General features: G+C 36.7%; 2 protein-coding genes and 1 long non-coding RNA gene across 3 annotated transcripts in view; 1 reads left to right on the forward strand and 2 right to left on the reverse strand.

Annotated features, from left to right (window-relative positions):
* LOC131325756 (uncharacterized) overlaps positions 1–27,989 on the reverse strand; it is a 336,707-nt gene that overhangs the window by 209,807 nt on the left and 98,911 nt on the right. The window contains exons 18-19 of the mRNA XM_058358184.1: positions 26,439–26,604; positions 26,204–26,298 (exon numbers count right to left, since the gene is read on the reverse strand). Of these exons, the coding sequence (XP_058214167.1) occupies positions 26,204–26,298; positions 26,439–26,604 (261 nt within the window). The remainder of the gene's footprint in view (positions 1–26,203; positions 26,299–26,438; positions 26,605–27,989) is intronic.
* Positions 6,461–27,989, reverse strand: part of LOC131325782 (uncharacterized) — a 37,171-nt gene continuing 15,642 nt past the window's right edge. The window contains exon 4 of the mRNA XM_058358233.1: positions 6,461–6,784. The gene's annotated coding sequence lies outside the window, so the exon portion shown is untranslated. The remainder of the gene's footprint in view (positions 6,785–27,989) is intronic.
* On the forward strand, positions 12,491–13,464 carry LOC131325798 (uncharacterized). Its single transcript, XR_009199811.1, has 4 exons — positions 12,491–12,717; positions 12,794–12,862; positions 12,932–13,120; positions 13,208–13,464. It is a non-coding gene; the product is annotated as an uncharacterized LOC131325798 (long non-coding RNA).

The following is a 27,989-nucleotide window of genomic DNA, read 5'->3' on the forward strand; positions in this document are numbered from 1 at the left end:
AACCCTGCTTCCATTTATGGAACCGAATTTTATAAAGCCCCAGGTTCCGAGATAGAGATAGAGAGAGAGAGAGAGAGAGAGAGAGAGCACTTTGTCTAACAAGTTAATTGAATATTCAAATGATGATGTCACGGCGATGAAAGAATTGAATAATCGCATGGCGTCATTAGGGCCGCGTGTGGCTTCTTCTCTCATGAAACAAAATAACAATTTGCAACCACAGAAAATAGAGAATACGTTTGAACGCGACATATATAGTTGTTCTGTCTAGCCCCATGTTAAGTTCTTCGTACAAGAAAATTGGAAAACTTTTTAAAGTTTTCTTCACTCCCAAAATCGATTCCCCACTAACCATAGACTGGGCTGTGCTTGATCAGGCCAAGAGTAGGAGTATTTTGGAATATCTCTCTCATCCGTGGATGAAAGAGCATCAATTCATATTCTCAACTTCTCCGGTTGCAGTTACTGAATTTTGTGTTTGAAATTGATAAATGACACCATTATGATTTGATGATGACACCAAACTAGATTATCTCTCCACTTGAAATCCATCCTCTCCTCCCTAAAAGTTAAAACATGGAACGCAACCCTATTACAATTTGATGAACACTCCGGCCCCATTACGTTATTTTTCCGCTTTAACCCACTTCACCCTCTGGAGAAAAATTATTTGGTGGTCTTAGGGCACCGCCAAGTGGTGCCCCAATGGTCCTAAACGTACACTACACATTTTCGTGGAGTACATCGCTAAGTGTATAGACTTCAAAAAACGTGTTGAGTTGAGGAGTGTTGGGGCATCACTTGGCGAAACCTTGTGAAATGCAATTGTAGAAGTTCTGGAGCTTTTTTTCCCGTGAAACTTTAAAAAAAAAATTTGTACATAACCTTTAGATATATATCTTTCATTTTTTTAGTTGAAAAGCTAGCTTGTGGAGCCTTTTTTTTTTTTTTTGAACGGGAATTTTTTTATTAATCTTTAAAAATAAATTACAAAGATTAAAAGAATCCTAATCGAGCAAGTTACTACTGCTTTTATTTTTACTTTCAAACTACCATTTTGCAAGAGAGATTAAAGAGATTGGCTAAAATCTCAATTGAAAATGAGACATTGTTCCACCAAAAGTATTTTTGGGCATTTGGGGCTTTTTTAAACTTTTTACGTTTTTCAAGACAAGTCATTCTTCTCACATATATCAACTAAAAAAATCCAAAAAGCAAAAGTTAGCGGAACGGGTCCCGAATTCTTAGATAACTAAAGTACAATAACTCAATTGAAAATTTTGCTTTAAAAAATGTAAGAAGAATTTTTTTTCTTTGAATTGGATCGTGCTAATCATAAAACAGTATAACTGGGGTTCACATTTTGATGTTGATTTTTTTTTTTATGTTATTCAAGCTCCTCTCAACAATTGATTTTTTTTAATGTTATTTTTGTACGTGTGTGTGTCTATATATATATATATATATATTATTTTGTATGATTTAATTATAAATGGGCAACAAAGTATGAAGTTAGACTAGGGCAACCCAATTGTCGAGACCGGCACTGCAACTGGATTAGAGTTTGGTTTCTCAGTAGCTTTTGTTTGGTTCAATCAACGGACTCGCCACCCCATTGATGATGACCCGACAAGTAACCCCATTTAATTCTATCTCAGAAGAGGCTTTAGGTATGCGGTTCAGTCAACGGACTCGCCATGGCCCTCCCTTTGACCCTTGAACCCCTTCCCTTCCCTACCGGAAAAATATTGAATAATGGAAAATGCTGGGGCTTTAGATCACGGACGATGCTATTCGCAGCCCTCTATTTTCTCCCATAGCCCGTTAAAAATTTTCAATTATATTCGACAGTTAGTTACCGAAATTGAGATATATTTTCAGCATCTAATTACCGAAATATAATATTTTTTTCAACAGCTATTTACCGAAAATGTATATTCGGCAGTTGTTTACCGAAAGTTAAACATATTTTCGACATGTAGTTACCAAAATATAATCTTGTTTTCAACAGCAATTTACCGAAATGTTATTTATGATTTTCAACAATCATTTACCGAAATGTAATGGGCTATGGGAGAAAATAAAGGGCTGCGAATAGCGGCGCCCTAGATCACCTAGACCGAACCCTGACTGGGAATTTAGTATTAATTTAAAACATCTGTCCGATTTTTGCCCCTCTCTCTCTCTCTCTCTCTCTCTCTTAACAACTAACATAACCATGAAATCAAAGAAAAATCAGAGGCGGGTTTCCCTAATAATCGTGTGGTACCATAATTCGAAGGTGTTTAGACTAATTTAATTTTTGTTAAAGACAAACCGTGTTATTTAACTTCCGTTTCATTTATTTTTTAGTTTTTTGCCATAATTCTTAATTTCACATCATTCGTCTCGACGATGAGAATATGAAAAGTACTATCTCTGTCCTCTTTTTAAAGTCCAGTATTTCATTTTGGGTTGTCTCTTAATAAATGTCCATTTTTGTATAAGTGGATAAAAATTAGTACATTTTTCATTTTGCCCCTAAAAGTAGATTCCATTTTGAAAAGTCAGTAGTAAAAATGTAATGATATGTCTCCATAGAGGGTAAATAAGAAAAGTTGAGGTAAAAATTGATGTGAAAAGTTTAATGATGATATTTTCTTAATAAGTTGGAGTTACGAAGTGGGACACCTAAAAAGGGACGGAGGGAGTATTAACTATAGACCAAAGTTGAAAAAAGTTTACACAATCAAAGACGAACAAATTTTTGGATTGTTTTAATTTTAAAAGCTTAATGCAAAATTAACAAATGCAAAAAAAATTTAATAAAGACAAAAAAAATTCAAAAGTGTTATTAAGTCATATAACACCCACATGTCTTGCAATTTTTAATAGTTTATAGTTTTTAAGATATTGATTTTTTTATCGACAAAAGTAACAATTTATTGAGGGAAGGGGAAGGGAAAATCCAACCAAAGTTGAAAAATACCGTCAAAAGACAAAGCCCTAAGCACATGATGACCTATATGCCTAGATACAACAAATATGGCCTAAACACCAGATGGCCAAAAGCCCAAATATTACAATTAAACACAAGAGAAAACTAGCCTACAAAAAGTGGGCTAGGCCCAACCCAAGAATGCCCAATACTTAGCCCTAGATTTCTGCACAACTTCCAGCATCACCACCACAGTCGCCGGAAACCACCCTCTAAACTGGACCAAACATCAACTTGAACGTGCGTCACCAAATCAACCACGCCACCAAATGGCCACCCACCGGCGAACAACGCAACATTCACCCACCAAACCACCTGCCGTAGAAGCTCACCTAGTCGTTAGGCAACAACCGAAAACACCGGACAGATAATTTTATCTAATACAACTAATTAAAATTTATCAAAAGATAATTTTTTAAGAGGCCCATTAAAAGCAGACAAACAAAATTACAAGTGTAAGAATTGTCATTTAAACAATGGTAGTAACAAACATCTCTTTAGGTATTAAATGTAGAAGTGCACGTTCAATAGTGGAAAATTAAATATATGAAAATTTTAACTGCAATGCGCATGGCATTTTTTGCATGCATGCAATTGTATGTAACAAGTTGGGTCGGGTTCATAGCAGGTTGAGAGGATTTAACCCATAGTCAATCCAACCCGCCACCACATAGTTATCACACGTTCAACCCAAAAAAATTATCATTATTCCCAATTAAATGTGGGGCTGATTTTAAAAAAATAGAACCGTATGCAAACGGCAACCTGTCGAAGGAAGAAAGAGGTGCGAAGAACACAAAGGGATGACCGATGACGATTACCGGATCCAAGTCTATATTAGTATAATCAGATACACCCCTTGACTTTTAATGAGCCAGGTTTGTGTCCTCATTCCTCAATATATAAAATTAACTACTTATTTGAGGGGGTTTTTTTTTTTTGGTTGATCGCATTTATGTACTATTTGAGTTCTATTTTTTTCGACATGGTATATTTGTTGAGAAGAGCTTCTAAGTTAAGCTCCCCGCCTGTTATACCTATTTGCAGAGCCAATATACAATCATCGATCATTCCGCAACCTTTTTCTTTTAGGGAAGGGCTAAAAGTGTTGCTAAAATTAAACTTTTAGTGCATTTCTTCATACGTTTAGTCGTTTATAATCAGGTTGCACAAAATTGCTGATATTGTCTTCAATAAATTCCCCGGACGTAAATTCATCACTTCATCACAACTACTTTGGTTGCCCCAACTTGGGAAAAGGGTTAACATGTACAGCTCTTGATTTGGTCATCTTATGTTGGGAACAATGACCTAAACACAGGGCCAGCCCTGAGGTGGTGCTGGAGGTGCCGGCGCTTTACGCCTCGAGATTTTATGCATAAAGGATGCCTTGTTTTCCATATATATATATATACAGTCCACTTCCGCTAAGGGATTCGACACGGCCTTACCATGCGGGACTCTCCTTCCCCGATCAAATTGCAACGATTCAAGCCGCTCAAAGTGATCAGTAACATGATTTTAAAGGTACCCTTCAGAAATCAGCAAAAAAAATGATCGGAAAGGGCTTGATCCAAACAGTTTTTTATTGAACGGTTCAGTAAAAAATTGCTCAGATCAAGCTTTTCCCTATCATTTTTTTTGCTGATTTCTCGCGGGTACCTTTAAAATCACGTTCTGAACACATTGAGTGGCTCGGATCGTCGCAATTCGATCGGGAAAGGGGAGTCCCGCACGGTAAAGCCGTGCGGGATCCCTCATTGGAAGTAAAGTGTGTGTGTGTATATATATATATTAAAGTTTCCGTATTCTAGCATAAAATCTAAAGGTTCTACGTTCAAGTCCTAGGAGCTCTTTTGTTGGCAAGCTATTTTTTCCCCTTATTTTTTTTTTATATAACTCTTGTCCTTCTTGTGTTATAAATTACTTATGCTTTGTAGATGTTACTTAAGACCAAGGTCACACCATAAATGTTGTGATAAGTTTTTTTAATTTTAATTTTACTTTTAACTTTTAATGTTAAATTCACAAATTAAACCTAATGACAAAAATAAACCAAAATAATTTATTTTCACTCAACAAACTTTGATAAAAAAAAATTCAAAATATTCGTTAGACAAAACACGGTGTACGTGCGCTACTTTGTTATGTTTGATTCATATTTTTATAATGGGGTAAAACTTTGTAAAAAATTGTTTTAGTTAAATTACGAAGCTAAAATATAAAGTTTAATCTTTTTACTTCATATTAGTCACTTAAGTTGATTTTTATTTTATTTTTGTCGAAAGTACTAAGGCCTCATTTTAAAATCTGTTTTAGGCCTCCAAAATACTAGGACCGGCGCTACCTAAACAACTTCATAGTGTTCAAAAACAAAGCAGGAAATATAAAGGTGCAAAAGATGAAAGCAGGGTAGAAATTCACCAATGTCGAAGTCTTCGTATTACGATGCGAAGCGAGACGAAGCTGGAAATTGTTATTTACAAATTGGACAGCCATAGAGTGTCATATAAACCTCTCTCTCTCCCAATACTTTCACCACCAACACCGCACGCGTCATCTCATCCAAGTCTCCTCGTAGTGTATTCTCATGATAGATGGCAAGGTTTCGTTCAATTCAATCCCATCATCTGACTACAATAATTCCTTGGCCCCCAAAACCCAAATGTTTGTCTCGAAGCCTATTAGATTTATCAAAGCGGGGGCCTGCTCTGCATCCACCTGTGTTTTGGATAGTCTGGATTTAAAGAACTCTTCCAGGAAAGAGTTACTTAAAATCCAGACCATCCAAAACACATACAAACGACTGAGACGATGCACGACAGGAATGCTGCTGCACAACAGGGCTGCCGGGTTCTAAATTTTTGAAGGGATCGAGAGGAATAATATTTCCTCTTCTTACTCCTCTTTCTCAGTTCTCACCCAGCCTATCGTCTCTTTTAATTTGCTGAGTCGTCTTTCGATTAGAAGGTGAGAGAAAAGGGGTGGGCGCGCAGATCGAAGGAAGAAGAAAATGCGCTGGTTTTTTAAATCAATTTTACAAACAATTCTTGTACTCATTGCAAAGTAGTTTAAGTTTTTTATCGTAATCCTTGCACCCAAACTTCATTAAACCGTTAATAGAGTTCGTTTGGTTCAAATTTAGCTTCGTTTTATCTTTCTTTCCATTTTCTAACAACGGTTAAGAAATTTTAAGTCCTTCTGCAGCAAAGACAAACAACAAACCATATCTTCAATCAGGCCTTGATATCATGTTTGAACTATCATTTGGTCCTGGCACGCCCGCAACCCAAGCCGGCTTGGTTTTGCAATTTTGTTCAAAATAGTGAGGGTGTGTGTGTGTGTGTGAGATATATATATATATATATATATATATATATATATATATATATATATTTTATCAGAGAGAGAGACTTTAATTGACAGAGTTGGGGCTGGAGGGTGTTAGAGCATCCTCCTCATTATACTAATTCAATCAGAGTCCAGATTCATTTTGAAACCATCGAGATTCGAGACTATCATTGAAATATTGTGCCAAAAGGTCACAAGAAAAAAAAAAGACTATAAAAGAAACTACTAAATGTGATTTATAACACGTATCACCATCTAATTTCAGAAAAAAAAAAAATAAGGGCAGGATAAAAAAGAGAGACGCCATACTAGAGAGGGCACTGTTGCAAATGTTCTCATTCAGCGGGTTTTGAGGGCAAAATCTGGCAAAGGGAATGTTTCGTTGATCGTTCCACAAAAGCCCCAGAAAAATGGAACTGGTCAAAACCATGTAATAATATCCAGAACTTAACATACCTATGGAGTGGGTAATAGGTAATTTCGTGTCATTTTCGTGTTATATATCAAAATCTTATTTATAAAATCCCACAACATTTTTCAAATTATCAAATCTTTCATGTCATGTTCGGGTCGTGTCATTTCGGGTTGGGTTGTGTTGTCATTTGTAATCCTCCTCCTCCTAAATATAATCCGGCTGCCCCCGTGGACGTACCCAATTTTGGAGAACCACGTAAATCCTTTGTTTTCTGTGTTTGTGCTCTGGTTCGATCATTTGTTTCGCAACGATTAGGATCAGAGCACTGGGTACCAAGAACACAAACACTCTGTTTTTCGTTTCTATCCAGAAAATAATGATAGATGAATGAGATTTGCAAGAAGATGAAATTAGAATTGTGATTAGTAATGAGAAATAATTGGTAATAAGTATATTTATTTGAGATGAGATTAGATGATAGGATTATTAATATCATGTTTGTTTCACATTGGATAAAATTGGATTGATAGTATACATTTTTATTTTCAACCTTATGCAAAATTGAAGAATAATATATGATTAAAAAAATAAAGTGCTCCAATTTTGAATCCATAATTGGTTCGAAGATCTTATTTTTTTAATCATATTATTTTAAAGAGTCATAATTAGTTTTTATCTCTAGGCTCTCATAATTAAGTTTATACTCTTTATTTAGTACCCTATGGAGTAGAAACAAAATTATGAGAGCCCTAGAGCAAAAAGTTAATTACGATCCTTTAAGATAAAATGATTAGAAAAATAAGATCTTTGCACCGATTTAAACGGATTGAAAATCGACGCACTTATTTTTTTAGACGGTTTATATATTACTCCCTCAGTCCCATAATGTTTGGCACTTTCACTATTCCAGCCTTATGAAAAAATTAACAATATCTTTTAATCCATAATATTTTTTTATAAGCAATATGGATCTTGTTTGATAGAGTTTAATTTGTTCTATTATACAAAGTTCAAAAAATTGCCTAAAACATTATGGATTGAAAGATATATGCAATTTAAAAATGGCACGCATTCCTGAAAATGCCAAACATTATGGGATGGAGGGAGTAAAAAAATATGGTTAAAAATAAAGTACTTTAATTTTAATCCGTTTGAACCGGTGCGAAAATGTTGTTTTGTTGATCATATTATTCTAAAAGGTTATAATTAAATCTTGATTCTAGGGCTCTCATAATTTTGTTTTTGTTCTTTATTTGGGACCATATCGAGTAGAAACTTAATTATGAGAGCCCTAAAGACAATTTTTTTTATGATCCTTTAGAATAAGGGGGTGTTCGGATAAATAAGCCAAAATGGCTTATTTTTTGTCTTTATTCAAATTTTTTTCGTATCACTTGGCTTATTGTCATTTTTTTGGGGATTATTGCATCCTCATGACAAGAGGAATCTAAAAAGTAAAAAATTTTGACCGAAATTCAATTTTTTTTGAATAAAGACGAAAGTAGATCAATAAGCCAATTTTTTCTTCTTTATTCAAAAAAAATTAGATTTCGGTCAAAATTTTTTACTTTTTAGATTCCTCTTGTCGTGAGAATGCAATAATCTCCAAAAAAATGACAATAAGCCAAGTGATACGAAAAAAATTTGAATAAGGACAAAAAATAAGCCACTGTGGCTTATTTATCCGAACGGGCCCTAATATGATTAGGAAAATAAAATTTTCACATCGGTCTAAATAGAGTGAAAATTTGAAGCACTTAATTTTGTTAATTATACTTTTTAAATATATAAACTGTCAAAAAAATTGATTGGATTTATCAAACGGAATTTAAACCAGTAAAAGTAACAGAGAAATTTCATCACCAGTTTACCCCAAGCAAAGTTTCATCACCTACCCTCCCTCATCTGATCACTCCCCCCCCTTCAAAAATTACCGTTTCACATGTGGCTGTGTACTTTTTCCGAGGAGTGGGCTCACGTGTCAATTTCTGGATGAATGTCTGCAAAACCCTTGTTTGCAGAACGTCCGGAAATAGGTTAGGGGTGTTTCGGATTGTGAAAAAAATATTTTTTAAAAAAAAAGATAATTTTAATCTTAAACATTGTGTTTTTATTTAAATAATTTTTCTATCAATATGAATTTTATTTGATAGGTCTCATTGAGATCTTTTATACGGTGCAAAAAAAATTAACAAATTATTTTTCATTTTTATTATATTTGAGTTTAAAAATTAAATTTTTTTTTTTTTACAAAAAGAAGATAAACTGGAATGAACTTAATCTCAAGGAAAATGCTACATACAAAGAAAAATGTCCCTTAAAAGACGATGTTATTGTGTGGGATCCACCAATTTAACCAAACTCCATTGAATTTTCTTTTGTTTCCCTTTGTTTTATTCTCGGGCCAGGCCCTCATTCTCTCTCTCTCTCCTCTTCGTTTAAAGGCTCCAAAAGGGGGGACCATCTGTCTTTCCCTTTTCATTTTGGCGGTAAAGAGGGTTTCATGAGTTTGGTTTTGCCGCCAAATAGGGCTCCAAAATAGCCCTTCTTCTACTCTAAATTACCTCTTGCACTCACTTGACTTGATCGAAAAATCTCTTGATTGACGACAACAAAGTCTGGTATGTATCAATACTGTTAGCCCAAAGGTTTCTATGGAATATCTTATTGATTTTGATGATAACAAAATATATTTTTATTGAAAAGAAATATAATTAATATTGTGATATTTGGAATACCTTAATGTTTATTTTGTAGGATTTGGTTGAAGTGCACATGGGAAGATTGCTACATCAAATCACTATCTTTAATGGTCAAGATAAATTGAAAGGAGGAAGATTAAGGATAAATCTTCTCCTATTTTTAAATTGGCTGCAAGGGATTTTATGGAAAGCAAATGCTAATGAATGAGAAAGATTGAAAATTACTTGGGAGCTTAATTCTCTCTAACGGCTACTGCAGAAAAGAAATGGAAACTACAAGAGTTGATTGGCTACCTAAATTGGTTCTAACGGTTAAATGATGGGCTCATTAAAAAAAACGGAGGATTGATTTCCTGATTGATGAAGAAAACAAGTCAAATGGAATATGGCTTCCAAAATGGTTCAATCAGCTAGTGACAAAAAGGAATGGAATTTTGCTATGAAGGATTTATCCAATCAAGGCCATAATGTATTGGATAATTTTCCAAAAATCAGGGGATGCATCTAACGTTCAATTGTGGAAGCATATATTCAAGACTGAGGAAGAAAAAAAAGACAGAGAAGGGAGCCTCACCGAAAAACTCTAAGGTATACAGTGATCGATCTCTTCATACACGATTCTATATCTTGATATTCATACACTTGTGTGAGAGAGCTCTTATTTTGATCTTTATTGTAAAAGGGATTGTACACCCTTATTCTACTCTTGTGAGTGATTACTTTTTGTGAGTGGTTTTGGAGAGAAAATCACTTGGTAGTTAGGTGTTACTAGCACTGGAGTCAAAACTAGTTGGGTTAGGTGTGACTAGCACCGGAGTCAAAATTAGTCGGAGCGATTGGGGATAGATTGCTCGTTGTAAAAGTTGTCTAGCACCACGAAGCTAGAGGATTGTAACTATTGAAGATAGTGCAGCAAATTCCAAGTTGGACACTTGGAGAGTGGACTAGGCCGTGAAGTTGCGGACTGAACCACTATAAATCCTTGCGTTCGATATTCTCTCTTCCCTACTCTCTTTAATTTTCGCTTTGCATATTTATATTGCTTGTGTTATTTGATAACCTTTGAATCTTACTTGGGGCAATTTGGCTTGCTTTATTTTTATCTTGCAATTAGTTTTTAATTCCGCGTTATAATTGAGATACCCAATTCAAAACCCCCCCCCCCCGGGTTGCTTTTGGACCAACAAATACTTTTAAATTTTTGTAGTTACTTTGCCTGGGCTCTATTATCCCTAACTTTTTTTTTTTTTTTTGTATTTTTCGATTTGTGTGTTTTGTTCATCTCTTTTGAATTATTGTTAGATACGCATCATATTCTTTGAATTAGTCATTCTTCTCGACGAGAGAGTCACAAAAGTAAAAAAACAACGATCAACCCTAAATAAAATGTTTTGAAAGGTAAAAAAAAAAGAGATACCGAAAAAATAATTACTTTGCCTTGTTCTTGTTCATTCGGTGAAGATTGATTATTATTTTCTCCTCTTGTATAGCTAGAGACCACACTAAGTTTCATATTTGTTAATGTTCATATGAAATAAAATATTCAATTTCATTCTAGTCAAATAGGATCCACACTACACAAGGTCTCATATTTTTTTCATATGTAGTTTGAGAATCGAGTTTATTAATCTTTCGGATTTAAAAAATGGATGAATATGAGAATGAATCATTGTTTATGCTGCAATGTAGAGACAGAGAAATGTCTAGCGATTCGGATAGAGATTGGAAAGAAGATGAAGTTGAAGTTGATTTAGAGAAAACGTGCAATGAAGAAGAGAAAGTTGAGGACCCTAATGAAGAAGATAAAGATAAAGTTGAGGATCCTACAGTGGGTATGGATATTAATTCAGTTGATGAGATGTACGGATGTTACTCGAAATATGCCAGACAGTGGTTTTGCAGTGTTCAGAAGGAACTTCAAAAGAGGGGCTAATGGGGAGTTTAAGTGTGTAACACTTGCGTGTACCCGTTCTGGAAAGCCAAGGATAAGGACTGGCAATCCTGTGAAGCTCCGACCGCAAACAAAAATGGAATGCAAAGCTGCAGTTAATGCAGTCCTTTGCTCCAATGGAAGCTGCAGTTAATGCTGCAATAATTACAGGTCAAGACAAAGCAATGAAGAAGGCCATAGAGATTGTTTTCCCTAATACACGCCATCGGTGGTGTATATGGCATATCTTGAACAAGATTCCTGAAAAATTGAAAGGGTACAATGAATATGAAGACATCTCGATTCATATGATGGAAGTAGTGTACGATTCATGGACGAAAGAAAAATTTGAAGAAAATTGGGGACATTTCATTGAGATGTACAAACTTGAAAACAATGAATGGTCACTTGGCTTGTTTGATGAGAGGGAACGATGGGTGCCTGCATTCGTAAAGGATATATTTTGGGTAGGAATGTCAAGTACACAACGGAGTGAAGGTATGAATTCATTCTTTTATGGTTATATCAACTCAAAGACTACCTTAAAACAATTTGTGGAGAAATATGAAAATGCTTTGGCAAAAAAGGTGGAGAAAGATAATGAGGTAGATTCTAGTTCATTGAACTCCTACATCCCATGCTTCACTCAATATGAGTTGGAGGAACAATTTCAAAGGGCTTACACTCTTGCCAAATTTAAGGAGGTCCAAAATGAGTTGGTTGGGATGATTTACTGTAACTTGAATTTAAGTAAGGCAGGTGATGGTTTTTCCGAATATGAAGTACGGGAGGATGTGTTGTGTGGACAAAATAAAAAGCGGGTAATTTTCAAAGTTTGTTTTAAGGATAACGGTAGTGAAGTTAATTGTAATCGTCGCTTGTTTGAGTGTTGAGGTATACTGTGCAAGCATTGTATTATAGCGTTTCTGGAAAAGGGGATTGATTGGTTACCTGAAAAGTATATCTTGAAAAGATGGAGCAAATTGTAAAAAGATTTCACACTAAAGTTTGAATTAGCTATGACAAATCAGCTACCAAACCTGAAGCACGCCGTTACGACAACATGTGCAATGAGTTCTTCGAGCTTGCAGAGTTAGCTCCACGAAGATTGAAAGGAGAGTTTAAGAAAGTTGAAGTGGTACGTGGAAGCATTGGTTCAATCTCATGTGAAAATGGAGGGCAAGAAATTTTTGAAGAGATCACAAATGTAGTTGATCCCTTGGTTGCGCGGAGGAAGGGATGACCACCAACTAAACGGAAGAAAGGCATGTACGAAATTAAACGGAAAAAAGGAGGGGGAGCAAAGAAGAAAATAACAAATGCTGAGAAAACTTTAGAGGAGGTAACAACTTTTATTTAGTTATTAATGTGATGAATAAATCTTATGGTATGTGATAACTTTTAGATTAATTTTACAGGAAAATGATGTTGGAAACGAAAATATTGGATATGTGGGGCCTGCGACCCAAGATTATTTGCACCTAAATGTAAGAAACTTAATTTTTTTTCCCCCAATAATCTTGGATAGGATTTGAACTTCATAATGTCATTTGTAGGACTACTCTACCCAACAATCTCAACATATAGGTGGGATGAGTCCATTTGAGTCAAATATTTCCCAATGCTTTCATACGTGCCAGTCAAGTTCGCTCGTACAAGGTAATTCTTCATTCCAACCGAATATGCCTTAAGGAGGATTTTTTCCATGTCAGCCCAGTATACAACAAGCCATGCAACCATTTCAGGTATTTCTCTTTTATGTTTTCCTCTATGATATACTTATTCTAACATACTTATGATGGTATTTAATTTGTACTTGTTATTTTGATTAGGGTCAATACCAGTTCTCTCCATCTTGGAGGACAAGCGTTCAGGGATTCACCAATATGCTAAACACCACACGACCCCCTGAAGTTCAAAGAACTCCAAGATTCTATGATGGTTGAAGTTCAAAATGCTAGATACCCCTTTTTTGGCATATTTTCTGGTTACCACTCCTAAGATGGAGGAAGTTAAAAATGTGAATGTTCTGTCTTTTATTTTTTTGGGACTATTAATTTGCTCTGGCATCTAGAAATAGCACTTTTTTGCAAACTTGTAGCCTTTTGTTGGCAACACATGTAAAATAATTTCTACGGGAAGATGAATTATTGTGCCTTGCCATTCTACTTTGATTATGTTGTGCCATGTCATTCTCTTTTTTAGATTTTGCATTGGTGGAAGATAATTTCAGTTCATGTCTCTTTTCTTCTTACAGTAATAAAATGTGTTTGTAATTTTGGTGGGGGCATAAATGAACTTGTAACATCAGCATGCCGAAGCCAACTTACAACTCTTAACCTGGAAAAAAAGAGTATAAGTCATGCCAAAGCCAATTGAGAGCAGTACACCCACAAAGGCAAGAAATGACAGATTTCATTTGGTTCACTACCAATATATCCAAACTGCTATGTTTCCCATTGGTTCACTACTAATATAGTGCAGATTCCATTTGGCGGACCAAGAGCAACAACTTGAAACAAGCACAAACACTTTGTAAGAAAGAATCTGGAATTCAGATTTCATTGAAAGAAGAATCTGGAGTTTGGTTAAATGGGTGGATCCCACACAATGACATCATCTTTTAAGGGTATTTTAAGGGACATTTTTCTTTGTATGTAGAATTTCCCAAAAAACAATCAAACCAATACTAATGCCAAATGGAATAAACCCCATCTTCCCAGCCACAACCCAATCCATGAAATTTGTTTCCACAGTTCGATGTCATCCCAATCCCAAATAACATAGATAAATTCATTTTACATCATAACTTTTTACATAAAAATATGGATGCACGGAGCCTTAATTGCGATGACAATGTCTAATGAAGTTTCCAAGTTGCGTTAAATGGAGTATGTGTCGAGAAGCTGGATTAGGATCCTCTCAAGCTCCTCGCCATTGCTCCACTCATGGACCTAATTTGCCTTCAAGCAGACGATTGTCACAAATCCTCTTTCATAAAGGAAAATCGTTTCTTGCCATGATACGGTCTGCCTCTCCAAGCTTCAGACCCGAGCAAAAATCACCTCTTCCATCTCCAAGGTAGATCATTCTTGTCTTTACTACTTTCTCACAAATAGAAGCTAGCTTTGGATCTACTCCACGGGTAATCAAATCATCTCGGAAGTTATCCAGTCACATTTTTCACTAGACCATATCATCTGTATACTGCTGCAAACTTTGGCTGGAAAATTTTTATCTGGATTTTTTTGGCACTATAACCAAATAGCAACTAGATTAAAGGGTAAACTAATTGGAAAGTGCCGTATCCAAAGGGAGAGTCCCCAGCAGCATAACCAAGTATGTAAAAGTTATCTGAAGTGAACAAACATACCCAACAGAAGAAGTGTTCAAAGTGACCAAATGTATTTAAAGAGAACACAGCCAACACATAGCAAGAGTTTTACTCGGGACCAAAGATACGTGGCATAGGATTTTTAATGACGTAGACGCATCGTTCATATGTTTGCCGATTCTTCCACTTCATCATCACAGTAAGAGGGTTCAATGACTGCAATCTCTGAAATTGAAATCCAATGGAGTCGAACACTTTTTCTATCTAAAAGAAAGGGTGATCGGTGAAACGATCCACTCTATGGTATGTGCGAGGGAGAGAGCAGCGTTTCCTACCACTAACGATGTGACCAAGTACGATGATCTGCCCATCGCCACAGCTTGACAACACTCCACCAACAAAATTCAACAAATGTGAGACCATCAACTGCAGGAGAAATAACACAACGGCAATGGGATTAGATTAAAACAAAAACATGATCATAAAGCTCAACCACTTCTAGATTTAACTTATTTATTTCAATAACTACACCCTTTAGCCCACGTCCACAACTATTAACATGAGGATTAGCGCATTCATTTAGAAATTCCCCATACTGAACTAACTGGAGCTGCAAAAATTGGACTAAATTGAGCTCAACGACTAGCAATAATGAGTCATTAATTAAAAAGGGTGACTTCAAGTTGAGAACACCCAACTAAATCAAGTTTCAAAATGGTTAATTAATCCATCATTATGAAATTCGCTATTACTAATTACCCATAGACGATTTGCACTATGTATAAATAGAAAGAAAAACAGTGGTCGGGGAAACACAAATAGCTAACCGTCTTGAGACCGGGAAGCATCGCAACTCCAATAAAAATCTTGAGTAGCTAGCAATCAAGGAGGGATTCATTGTGGATAACAGAAAATCTTCCAGCTCAAATTAAGGAGGAGGACAAACTCGTAAGATCAAAATAAGGTGAATTAATACCTTGGTAGGAGGAGTAGAACGTCCAGGATTGTTTTCCATGATCCGGCTGACGATGGATGCAATTGGGCTGCTAGAATTGTTGCTTCAAGCCAAGTCAAAACATGGTTGTTGGATGACGAAGTTGTCCTCAGCTGGAGATATTAGGGATGAAAGTAGAGCTTCGGTGGCTTTTCCGCCGGAATCATTCCTATCTTTAGACATGAGGAATAGGGAAAGCATGAAGATTAACGGCGAGAGGAGTAGAATCATCATGTATTTCTTGTTTTGCAACGACAGAATCATATTTTTTCACAGAGCTTTCCATTGTTGAATCAACAGAGTCCTGTTAATGCAACAATGGAAGGAGCTATATGAAAAACTTGATTCTGTTGTGGCAAAATAGGAAATCCAAGATGATTCAACTCTTCTTATCGTTAATCGCTTCTCCTATTCCTCATAGTGGCATTCCGGAGGAAAAGCTGCCACGGCTCTTGTTTCACCCACAATACCTCCATGCAAGAACAATTTCGTCATTTAAAAACCATGTTTGGACTTTGTTTGGAGCGGCAATGCTAGAGGCCCACTTGCGTTCATCGTTATCAAGATAATGAAAAACAATTCGGGACATTCTATTAATACTAGCAAGGCATTGATTCGAATTTAAGACAGTTCACCGTAGCAGCGATTAAACTTGATCTATCAGTACCAGAAGGCTCATACAACCTGTAAAATCTGTTCAAGCCTTGTCTACTGTTGGAGAAAATAAATGAAATAAGAATTTTCTGGTAGAATAATTATTCTAAATAAATACTCATCAACAAATTCACAAAAAATAAATAGATAGATAAAGGAATAGAATAGCCTGTGGGGTGGTCGAGGCACGTGATAGCGCTCTCCTAAGGAACGATATACCCCCTCCTGTACCGGGTTGTATGGTGCTCTCCCAATATACAATAACCTTCAAGTTATCTTCCGTGCAACGAATTGAACTCACGAACCATGTAGATTTCGACAGTCAAATAATTAATGAAATTCGATCTAAAATATATAGAATAAATGAAAACGAATTGGTACTTCAATGGAAATTGCTCTCTGATCAAAGGAGAATTAAGAATATTAGGTACTTATGGTGTACTTATGATTTATAGGCAATGCATGCAACCAACTAGTGCTAATATATTGGAGAAGAATTAGGAGGCTAAGTATTAGTGGGTATTTTTTTTGTCAAATGATAGGATATTTCATTGATAATAATAAAGAAAATACATAGAACGGGAAGTCATCCCAAAAGAGGGGATATAACAACCACAAAGGAGGCCTAAACACCACGCAGAACATTCAGAACCTCACACAATCAAATGCGCAAAACAGATGAAGCATATCTCCAATCAGCGCAACAACGGACAAGTGACCAACAAAACGAACAAAACACCCACGTAGGGGTGAGGGCGGGAGAGAAAACTGGAAGAAATGAAGACATCACCAATAAAATCAAGTATTTTGGAGTAAATCAAGTAGACCAAGCCTGAGTGGCCTTCAACAACCCATAATAATCTCTAACAGTATTTTCTCCCTCAGAAACCCACGTAATATCATATGTATCTGATATTTCAGACATCAAAATAAAATCTAATTAAATAATATTAGAGTAAAAAATTAAATTAGAACAACACCTGCCTCCTTTTAAAACTCCTTGTAACTCTCAAAATTCACAAGTCAAAAGTTATTCCCTCATCTTCCGGATCCCTTCCAAACTCCTCATACGTTTCTCTGTGAATCCCAACAAACGTTTCTCCGTATGCTCAACACCCACCTCCTTTTAAAAGGAATCCGACTCCTCTCCAATCCATAGGGAATTGGAGGATCCTCCAATTTCAATTCAATGGTCAAGATTATCTAGTAACTCCAGTCCCAAAACTCATATGATATTTTATGAGCACCCAATCATTATCCAAATATTCCCTAATTAAACCTGCCTCTCAAGGACAACCAACCCCAAGAACATCCTAAACATATATACACATTCCAGGCACCAATTTACCCAATTCCAAACATTACTAACCTTTCATATCGTAACTTCAATAAAATATTTTAAAATATTAAATTTCACAAGGTTAATCAAAGAATTCCTTTTGCATTGCTTATAAGAAATATATATTTTTCATAAATTATCTTTTGTTCAATTACTTATTCTTACGATTTCTTTCTTTCACTAATTGAATCTAAATTTCAACTTTGTTACATACAAGAACAATTACACCAATAAACACGCGACACCGTGCAAAGCATGTGGAAACACTAGTACCAGTAAAAAAGAATTCTCATGAGGTACATAATATCTGCGAAAGAAACCATGCTGAAAGAAAAAGAAATTTGATATAATATCAGTAAAAAAAATTCTCATGAACTATATATATAATATAAGTGGAAAAAAAATCCTCACGAGCTATGTAAAAATAATCCTTTAAGAGGCAAGTTTAATGGGGAGGGAAGACGCTTATGTAATTGGAGAATATTTGGGAAGTAATTGGATGTCCGTAGAATACGAGATGAGCTTTGGGGCTGACGTTACTAAGGTAATCCTGACCATTGAATTGAAATCGGAGGATCCTCCAATTCCCTATGAATTGGAGATGAGCCGAACTCTTTTAAAAGACCTTCACCGACGAGAGAAACTTTTATGTATATTGGAGATACCAACGGGCTTGGTATTCCCTCCAGTCTGTTTTGCATTTTTCGGCCATTTTTTTTATCACATTTTGATGATTGGCTATGTTCAATTTTGTAGAGTTCAGTGAAAACCTTAATCATACCAAAAATCGTGTTCATTGAACTTTAGTAGGTACATGATCGGTACACGTGAAAATTGAAGAAAACCAAAATTGGGTCCAAAAATACACTGAATCAGAACCCAGTTTTGGTTTTTTTGCGATTTTCACATGTGCCGATCGTGTGTCAAATAAAGTCCGATGAACACGATTTTTGGTATGAATAAGGTTCTCACCGAACTCTACAAAATGAATGTAGCCGATCATCAAAATGTGATCGGAAAATGGCCGAAAAATGCAAAACGGACCGGAGGCGATACCAACCCCTTGCTATCCACGGTACATTATACTATAAAAGTTTCTCCTTGTCGACGTTGTCGTTGTCCCTATTTTGCTGGGAATTCGCAAACACTGCCCTCAATTGTGAGCCTCTAAAGTCTAAGTTTGTGACTTGAATCGTTCATTTTTTTCTGAAAATTGAGCATATTATGTGTGCCAAAAATCATATTGATCTCTTAATAGATATATAATTGAGACACATTTGCACAATAAATGGTATCCGATCATATGGATACCATTTGGGGATATGGTGCAATACCTCATTAGGGTCTATTGTTAAAAATCCCCAGTGAAAACTTCTTGATGATAAGATTAAATTTTTCCATAGTTTTTACTTTTTAGTGCAATTCATTTCAAACATATTAATCAAGGTGCAAAAAATGCTCAGATTGTCCTTAGCAATTATCCCAGACATAATTTTGTCACTCCGCAACTACTTTGGAAGCATTGGTTCGCTTGGACTTGGGATAGGGCCATCATCTCTTGATTTTTAAAACTTTATGGCATAGAGAAGAGGGTGAGTACATCTACGTCAAACTTGACCGACCTACCTCACATAGCAGCATCTTATGTTCGAAACAATGAAAGTTATGAGTGTTTCCGGTAACAATTTGAGAAAAAAACGTAGGCGTTTTTATCATGTCCTTGCGTTTTACGTGGCCTGCACTAGCTCAGAGATAGTGGAAGAAGGTTTTATACATTTCAAATCGATGGAAATTGACTTCGATATTGAGCTGGGATTATACATTATTAGGGCAGTTGTTTTGACATAAGATTTTTTTTTTCAACAAGATAGATATATTGTTTCGATGATAGAAGAATGTGAGAAATTCATAATGTCAAAGCAAACAATTGTCTTTTTGCAAAAAAAAAAAAAAAGAAGCAAAAATTTAAAACAAATGAGCTAAACATCGACAATTTCTTTTGCCAAAGGGGAAAAAAATCAACCGATTAGTTGAAAACTGATAAAGTTCCGGCCAAAGATAAACATCCTCCAAAAATAGCTTCACTTAGAGTCCAGCTTCAGTCAAAAACCACAGAGATCATCATAGAAATGGGGTTTCGAAACTAGAAGCAACCTGGAGTAGAAGATATTCTAAAAAGCAGACCACAGCAGAAACAACTTCTTCTGAGCATCAAGTAAAAGGCCTAGAGGCCCATTGTCCCCATAATCTCATCATCCTCACCATGCACACACATGATCTAACATGCTGGCGAACACAAATAATCCCCGCATTAAAAGATGATAAAAAAAACCCCAACAGAATGAGATTTCCACAAACAAATATCAGCAACCAAGTGTAGGTAAAACCTAGGCCAAAACAAAGAGAGGCCTGTTGAATGCAACATTACCAAAAATATTCTAGTTTAGTAGAGGGAAAGTTGGCAAGGAAATGTTCCGTTACACAAAGAACATGGTTGTCAACCATGTAATATTATTCTACAACTGAACTGCTAGATAAGCACTGATGTTCATTGGCATTATCCCCAGATTGGCATTATCTCAATCATCTCCTTGTTGTGATAGACTTCGTATTACTTATCCTTATCATGCCTTGTACTATATATACTCCTACCCATGGATGGTTTAATACATACGCATAATCATTTTACCTAAAGTTGATTCCTAAGTTGGTATCAGAGCTTCACGCCAAATGGCTACCAGTTCAACCTCTTCCTCCATTGTCTCTCCAGCCTTAACTTCTCTTCTCCCTTCAACCACTGCTCCCTCTCTCCCAAGTGCCCAGCATTTTCTTTCCCTTAAACTCACCACCACAAACTATCTTTATTGGAAGACCCAGTTAGTTCCATTTCTCCGTGGTCACACTCTCATGGGATTTGTTGATGGTACAAATCCTTGCCCTTCTTGCATCACCACCACTGATGCCAAGGGTACCATTTCTTCTGCCCCGAATCCTGCTTATGAGGCTTGGGTTCGCCAAGATCAAATGCTTATGAGCTTACTCATTGCTTCTCTTTCAGAGGATGTTTTTCCTCTCATTGTTGGGTTGTCTACCTCTCATGCTATTTGGACCACTCTTGAAGGTTCTCTAGCCTCTGCAAGTAACACCCGCATTCTTCAACTTCACATGCAACTTCAAAACCTCAAGCAAAATGATCAACCTGTTTCTCTTTTTCTTCACAAGGCCAAATCCATCTCTGATGAGCTTGCCGCTGCCGGTCGGCCGGTTTCTACTGCGGACTTCAATATATATGTGTTCAAAGGTCTTGACTCCGAGTTTAGAGACCTCGTTACTAGTTTTGCATCTCGTTCCGACCACATCTCATTCTCGGAACTCCATTCTTTGCTTCTTAAACATACTTATGGTCTTTTCCGCTTCAATGATCTACAATTATAACATTTGCAGTTATCACAAAAATTCGTGGTATTGGGAACCTTATCCTGAACCTTTAGTTCGGTTACTTTATTTCCCAATGAGGTGAGAAGTTGCAGATATTCCCTAACATTCTCGTCAAGGGCCATTAAAATCCATTCCCCATCCTCATCTTTATACTCAACCTTGAAACTACCAAGCTCGCGCTCCAGTATCTTTGACATTACTTCCTTCAATTCATTAATTCCTGATGTGAGAGGGAACTGAAATTTTATTTTGGTATCCCCATATGTTGCCTTTAGCTTCACAGACCCCGTATCTTGCCTTTCTGTGGGAAGAGGCATCATGTGGGGAATTGCAGCCATTGCGTGGTGAATAGTACGCATGGGTTGGCTCAGAGCAGGATCTGACCTTGAAGATCCATAGACATTTTCCTCCATAAGATGCTCTTCCACGGAAGCTAGCCAATTTTCCAGATTTTCTGAACTTCCCGTTGCTTGGGAAAAAGTACACATGGTTTGGCTCGAAGCAAGATCAGAACATGAATCGACTGTCCAGTTACCAAACCCAAAGACATGTCCCTCCAACAGAGGCTCTTTCTGTGGAGCTACTACTTGTGATGCTAACAAATCTCTCCTATCTTTCAAACTCCCCATGTTCTCATTTACCACCTCTGTTGATGCTATCTGAGATTGTGAAAACACAAGATCATCACGATATGGATAGGTAGTGGACTGCATTGTTTGACCTTCCAGTTGAAACGCCCATTTAGAAGAACCCCTTGCTGCTTCAGTTTCACTGTACATAGCTGAAAAACAAAAATCCAAATTGTGACAATGATCAGGGAAAGAAACATGAAAAGTAGGAGATTGATCTTTCACTTGACATGCCCATTCAGAGGAACCCCCTGCGTTTTCACTAAGTCAATAAGATAATTACAGGACAAGAATCATGAAAAGGAGGGGTTTTCACGATACCTATTATTGAATCATTTTCTGTATTCAAAGCAATTGAGTGTTCCACAAAATCTCGTCGAAACTCATTTGCCTCCTGATTTTGGCCAACCAGTTCCCCCTCCGTTCTAGGATGCACATTATGCAATGGCGTCTTGCATGTGGTTGATGTATTCCTTTCTCCATGTTGATCAGAGGGTCTCCCGACTATTTGGAGAAAAGAAAAGAAGTAATTAGGAACGAGAGAAAATAGAAGAGAAGTGAATAGTAGAAAGAAAAACAAAGAAGGTTCAATTATATGGATCATAAAAACAGATACCCATTGTCAGTAAGATTTAGGGACAAAATTGGGAATCAATTGTGAGACTCGTACTTCATGTTTCTTCCGGTTAACAATTAATAATGGAGATTAATATATATAATTGGAAGGTTTGTGGACATATGAGTAAATAATAGGGATGAAAGATGCTAAAGAGATTACTTAGGAAAGTGAAGTTAATTAGTTTTACACGTGTACAATTCTATGTGTGGTTGAAGGATGACAGTCATATTAGTATGAGAAATATGGGTAATTGAATGGTTAAATCTATTAGGTACGTAGAAACAAATTAAGGGGATTTTGGTGGGGAATCATGAGGATAACAAGAGCAACAAATATGGGAACAAAAGGGATGACCAGGAAGGGTCGAAACTGGGTGGGGAGGATGGAGATTTTAGGAGTGGATGCGTAAGTTGTGTATTTTGATATTAGGTGCTTGAGTGATTGGGTGAAATTCTGAATTTTGTTTAGAGGGAGAGTAACGGCGGTACGTCGGGGGAGGAACTAGAGTAAGGTTCAGATACAAAAAAGATTTGTAAATATTAAGGAAGTGGGTGATGGCGTTTCATTAATTGTTTGTTGTTTATTGAGTTGGTGACTATTTTGTTATGTCTTGGTCGTGGTACTTGAGGATCCGGGTCGTTACATCAATACTCCCATTCCCTTTCTGCACCTTTAACTTTTGGACAGATAAAAATTTGATTAAGGATTGTGTTATCACACTCCATTGCTCTCTAATTATCCCCTTTATCACACTCCATTTGACTAGGAAGAGGGGGAGAAGATAAAAGGCAAGATAAATAGATATTTCTATTGTATCCTCTTTATTTTGTATCCTCGCCTCTGTTAGGGAAAGATAGGTGATAGAAGGAAATAAAGGTCGTCATATTATGTGAATCATAAAAATCGTAACCTTTTGTCAGGACAGTGCTGATCATTACTTATTTTTTGTATGGATTAAAAAATTGGATTATTAGGGTATTATTGATTCTCCATTTCTCTCTTCTTAACTATTCAAACAGGTGACTAGTAAGTGAGGGTGGAATTACCTCTTTTTTTCCTAACATGTGGCCACCGTTTGATCCCGAACTCCCTACATTTGCGTCTGAATGTGGCTACGCTAACTGCATTAGCAAGAACCAACATAAGAAATTCGTATTGTTGCATTGATTCCACAAGGAAATAATTGAGGTCTCCTTGCAGAGTTATTTTGGTTGAAAGCAATTGAAACATGGCAAGCAATAAATTACCGCCAAGGCTCGCCGCAGCATCTTTACGGTTCATCCTGCCATAAAGTCGTCGAAGATCATCTGAAGTAATACTAGTATACATCTCTCCGGGCTCTTCTTGTTCTCTTGTTCTTTCATTCTCAGAATCAGATGAAGCAAAGCCGCTTTGATCTTGTCCGACACGCTCTGCTATGCTGTTTGTAGTAGCAAATTGACCTGATGATAATGCTATATGGCCCACAATCTCTCCTCCTAGTAAGGTTGAAGGCGGAGGTGAAAATCTACCAAGCCAGGATATATAGATAACTTGAAGCCTTGAAACAAGTTTCCCATCCGTTGATAGTCTGATAACTTCAACGGGTCTTTCGTCGTCTCCCAAAGTATATCCCTTCATTGTTCCCCGGTCCTGAGTCAAGCAAAGGTAATCATTAAATTCGGACTTTTCTGGATTGCACTTATTTCTTCACCTAGTTTATGAAAGATATGTTCACTCATTATATAAGTAATTCGGACTTTTATGGATTACACTCCTCTTCTCCCTGTTCATGAAAAATTATGTCCTCCTTTTCCGAATAGAAACACAAAAAAAAGGTTGTCCTAATGAGTGATGTAGGGGTTCGATTTAGGAGGGACCTTGGCCTGAACTTGTACTTCTCTTCCGCTGCTCTGTTCCTCTGCCGCTGAACCTGCAACAAGTCACTAAGGCTGGAATAGCCTAGTGACCCTCCGACGATCAAGTTAGATGTAAGGAGAGATGCTTTTAGGTCTAGGGTTAGGAAAGATGGCATACCTCTAAGAAGTGAGTATCCCTTTGTATTTATAGACCTAGGTTAACTTGGGCTCCAAGCTAGTGCGTGAAGGATACGCTCGTGTAACCGCCTCGGATGACATCACAGATGATGCATGGGATAGGGCGGTTACGAAGCACATGGCCAGACCTGGCCTAGATGATCCTTTCCGCCACGTGTCGCTCTTGGTCCCCTCTTGCTATGCTACATTCCTTCAAGAGGCCTTAACGGAATGCTTGTGCTTCGGTAATAACCGAAGCGCCAACAGGAGACTTGATCCCGAGCGAGTAAAGAGGAGAATATACACTATCCCGTCTGATATGAGACCTCGGTTAATGGTGGTCCGGTTAGATAACCGAGGCCATTACCGAAGCCCCCACAAGTGATTAGCCTCATAAACGGTTAAAACTTATCAAAGAAAATATATGATAAACTCGCATGTCCCTAGTAGTAACCACAATTACACACGTTTTGTCATAGAATTTGAAAAACCATGCTATTTAAAGGCAAATAAATCTCATAACTTATGAATAACATCTCATAACATTAGTCAAGTACGAATATACTTTAGTCAAGTATGATGGGAAAAGTTGCTTAAAAATTCACAAAACGGATGATATGCACTTTGGTTGAAGACTAATAAAATATATGTTAAAAAGCCCAGAAAGATAGGCAAGCTGAGTAGATGGCCCAATTTGCGTTGAAGACAATGACCTCAAATACAGATATGCTTCTACATCCAATTTCAGGGAAAGCTGGACACATGTGCAAGCTAGCTATCATCCATAAGACCCTATAAAGATGTAATAATTATGCATAAAGGAAGTTTTTCCAGTTTTCGAATTCACGTAAGCTGAGTATTTTCAAATCCAGATGTGAATGATATGATTTCGCTATTTAATAACCTGAAGTGATAGAATTAAAATATAAGTGATGTATGCACCCCACGTGCCCGGTAATTGCACCCAAAAAAATTGGGAAAAAAAGCACTATTTTCATACTTTTTACGAACTATAGAATAAATTGACTGGATAGAAATTAAAATACAAGTGAGTTACTTGCTGAAATGGCCACCGATGATGGATCCCATGTTGCCTACACATGCACTTTGCTATGGGCACACAAAGGATCACAAGCTGCCTATAGATGCGCTTCGCTGCATGAAGACCAATTCATAAGATAAGAAACTAAATTTGGTTCTACTTCCTTCAAGAGAACAATCTAGTATGCCCTTCACAAGATGCATTATGGTGTATAACAAAGACTAAAAGAGCAAGACTTAGTTAACCACCAATGTTCTTCGCAGCATCTTCCCATCTCCTGTCAACATGCTGTTGGTGATCTACTAAACTATTTACACTCATACTTCTGCACTTCCTCTTTAATGTCTTTCTCATAATTTTCTTCTCTGAAAGAGGTAGGATGTGTCCTCCATAGGGTAAGCCGGTAGCAGACTGCAGTGTTGGGATAGTCAAAGCCATTAGTCAATATACTCGTCCGTAAATACTCAATGTACTCATCCATATATAGAATGACTTCAACTCGTTCATTTCGGTTAATCTGCATTATTCTGTATTTCTCTAGTTGTTTAACCATAAATCCTTTCAAACTTATTTAAAAACCAATATGCTGAAGGTGTGGCTTGGTAGAAATGAAGGACAAGAGGAATTGAATTATAACTGATGTATGGACCTCACATGCCCTGGAATTTCACTAAAGTCCAGGGAGAAAATTACTACTCCTATCATTATGATTACGACCTATGAAACAAATTGACTTGATATAAATGAAAATAAAAGTGCGTTACTCGTTGAAATGGCCGCTGATGGATCCCATGTTGCCTACGAATACGCTTTGCGGTGGATAAAAGACGGATCACAAGCTGCCTACAGATGCGCTTCGCTGCTTGAGCACCAATAAATAATGTAAGAAAATACAATTTGGAGCTGCTTCCATAAAGAGAACAATCCAGTATGTCCTTTGCAAAATGCATTATATGTTTCATAAACAAGAGCAAGACTTAGTTCATTGTAGAAACTTACTGCCATGGCTCTTCGCCGCATCTTCCCAACTCCTGTCAACATGCTGTTTGTGATCCTCTAAACTAAGTATACTCATACTTCTGCACTTCCTCTTTAATGTCTTTCTCACAATTTTCTTCTCTGAAAGAGAGAGGATGTGTTCTCCATCTGGTAAGCTGATAGTAGACTACAGTATTGGGATAATCAAAGCCATTGGTCAATATACTCATCCGTAAATACTCAATGTACTCATCCATATACGCAATGACCACTCTTCAACTTAACTTTCCTCGATATGTGTGTGTGTAATTTCGAACTTATTTGCACCATGCAAAATTACTCATAGAGATCTTTTAGATGGTGCAAAAAAATTCAAATAAATATTTCGGGAAGTAATTTATTTTTGAAGGTTAAATTGACAAGGCCTCCCGCATAGAACAATATGGAATATAGGGAATACATGGTTCTATAAGCACTATAAACATTGCTGCAAATAGCTACGTAAAGTTTGTTCAATCTGACAGTATCCAATTTCAAAGACCAATTTCAACCAATGTGAGCTGCAAAAATAAAGGGAAAACAAAGAAAAATATAGCAAAGGGCCACTTAAAGACAGTTGGAATTATTTTCTTCAAAATGAACTTTTCTTATTTTTCTTCAAATTCTTTGGCTCGATCATTTTTCTAGAGGAATCAAAAAAGCATAAAACCATGAATGGAAATAGAAAGAAAAAAAAAAGTTACATAAGACAATAAAGATAATTGTTTCAACAGTTTTTTTTTTTACTACTCTCGGCAAGATGAAAGATTAATCAAAAATAATAATAAATTAACGCAAATCTTAAAAAAAAATTTAAAAAAACCAAAACTTAAAGTGTCAAAATGGTATAAGTTACAAGTTACAGCTGCTAATAATGATATGAATTTGCTACCTCCAATTAACTAGGGGGGCAGGAAAGAAAAACTGGCCAAGAAAATCAAATAGCTAACCTCATTCTTGAAATCAAAATCTTTAATCACAATTGAGGAGCGTTCCCTGGTGGAGAGCAGCGTATCCTTCAGCTCCAATTTGGACGGAATACTCGTAAGATCCAAATCACAGGTGTAAAGTTTAAGATAGTTGGCTGTGGCAGCGCTTAATCTCGATCTATCAGTATCAGGAGGCTCGTACAACCAGTAAACCCTCTTCCAAGTGTCGCCATTGGTCTTGTAAAACTCCTTATTCCTCACAAACCAAAACAAATTCCATTGAATCTCAACAACCCATTTTCCAGAAAGAAAATGGGTTTCGTCCTTAGGCTCGTTCAGCAAGTAACCCTTCTTCCAAGCCTTGCCTTCCTTCTTGTAAAACTCCTTCATCCTCACAAATCCCAACAAGTCAGAAATTTCGCCCTTATTTTCCGGGTCCATTCCCAACTCCTCCAATGTCGCCAGATGTTCGAGTTTCATTGAATCCCAACAACCCCTTCCCCTCCTGCTGTAGACCTTCACCGATGACTTGTCGTTGTCCTCATTTTTCTTCGAATGGGCCGATGCATGAGCTAAATACTGCTGTATTAAGCTGATCTCAGAG

The sequence above is a fragment of the Rhododendron vialii genome, chromosome 5a (assembly GCF_030253575.1).
Source record: "Rhododendron vialii isolate Sample 1 chromosome 5a, ASM3025357v1".
NCBI lineage: Eukaryota > Viridiplantae > Streptophyta > Magnoliopsida > Ericales > Ericaceae > Rhododendron > Rhododendron vialii.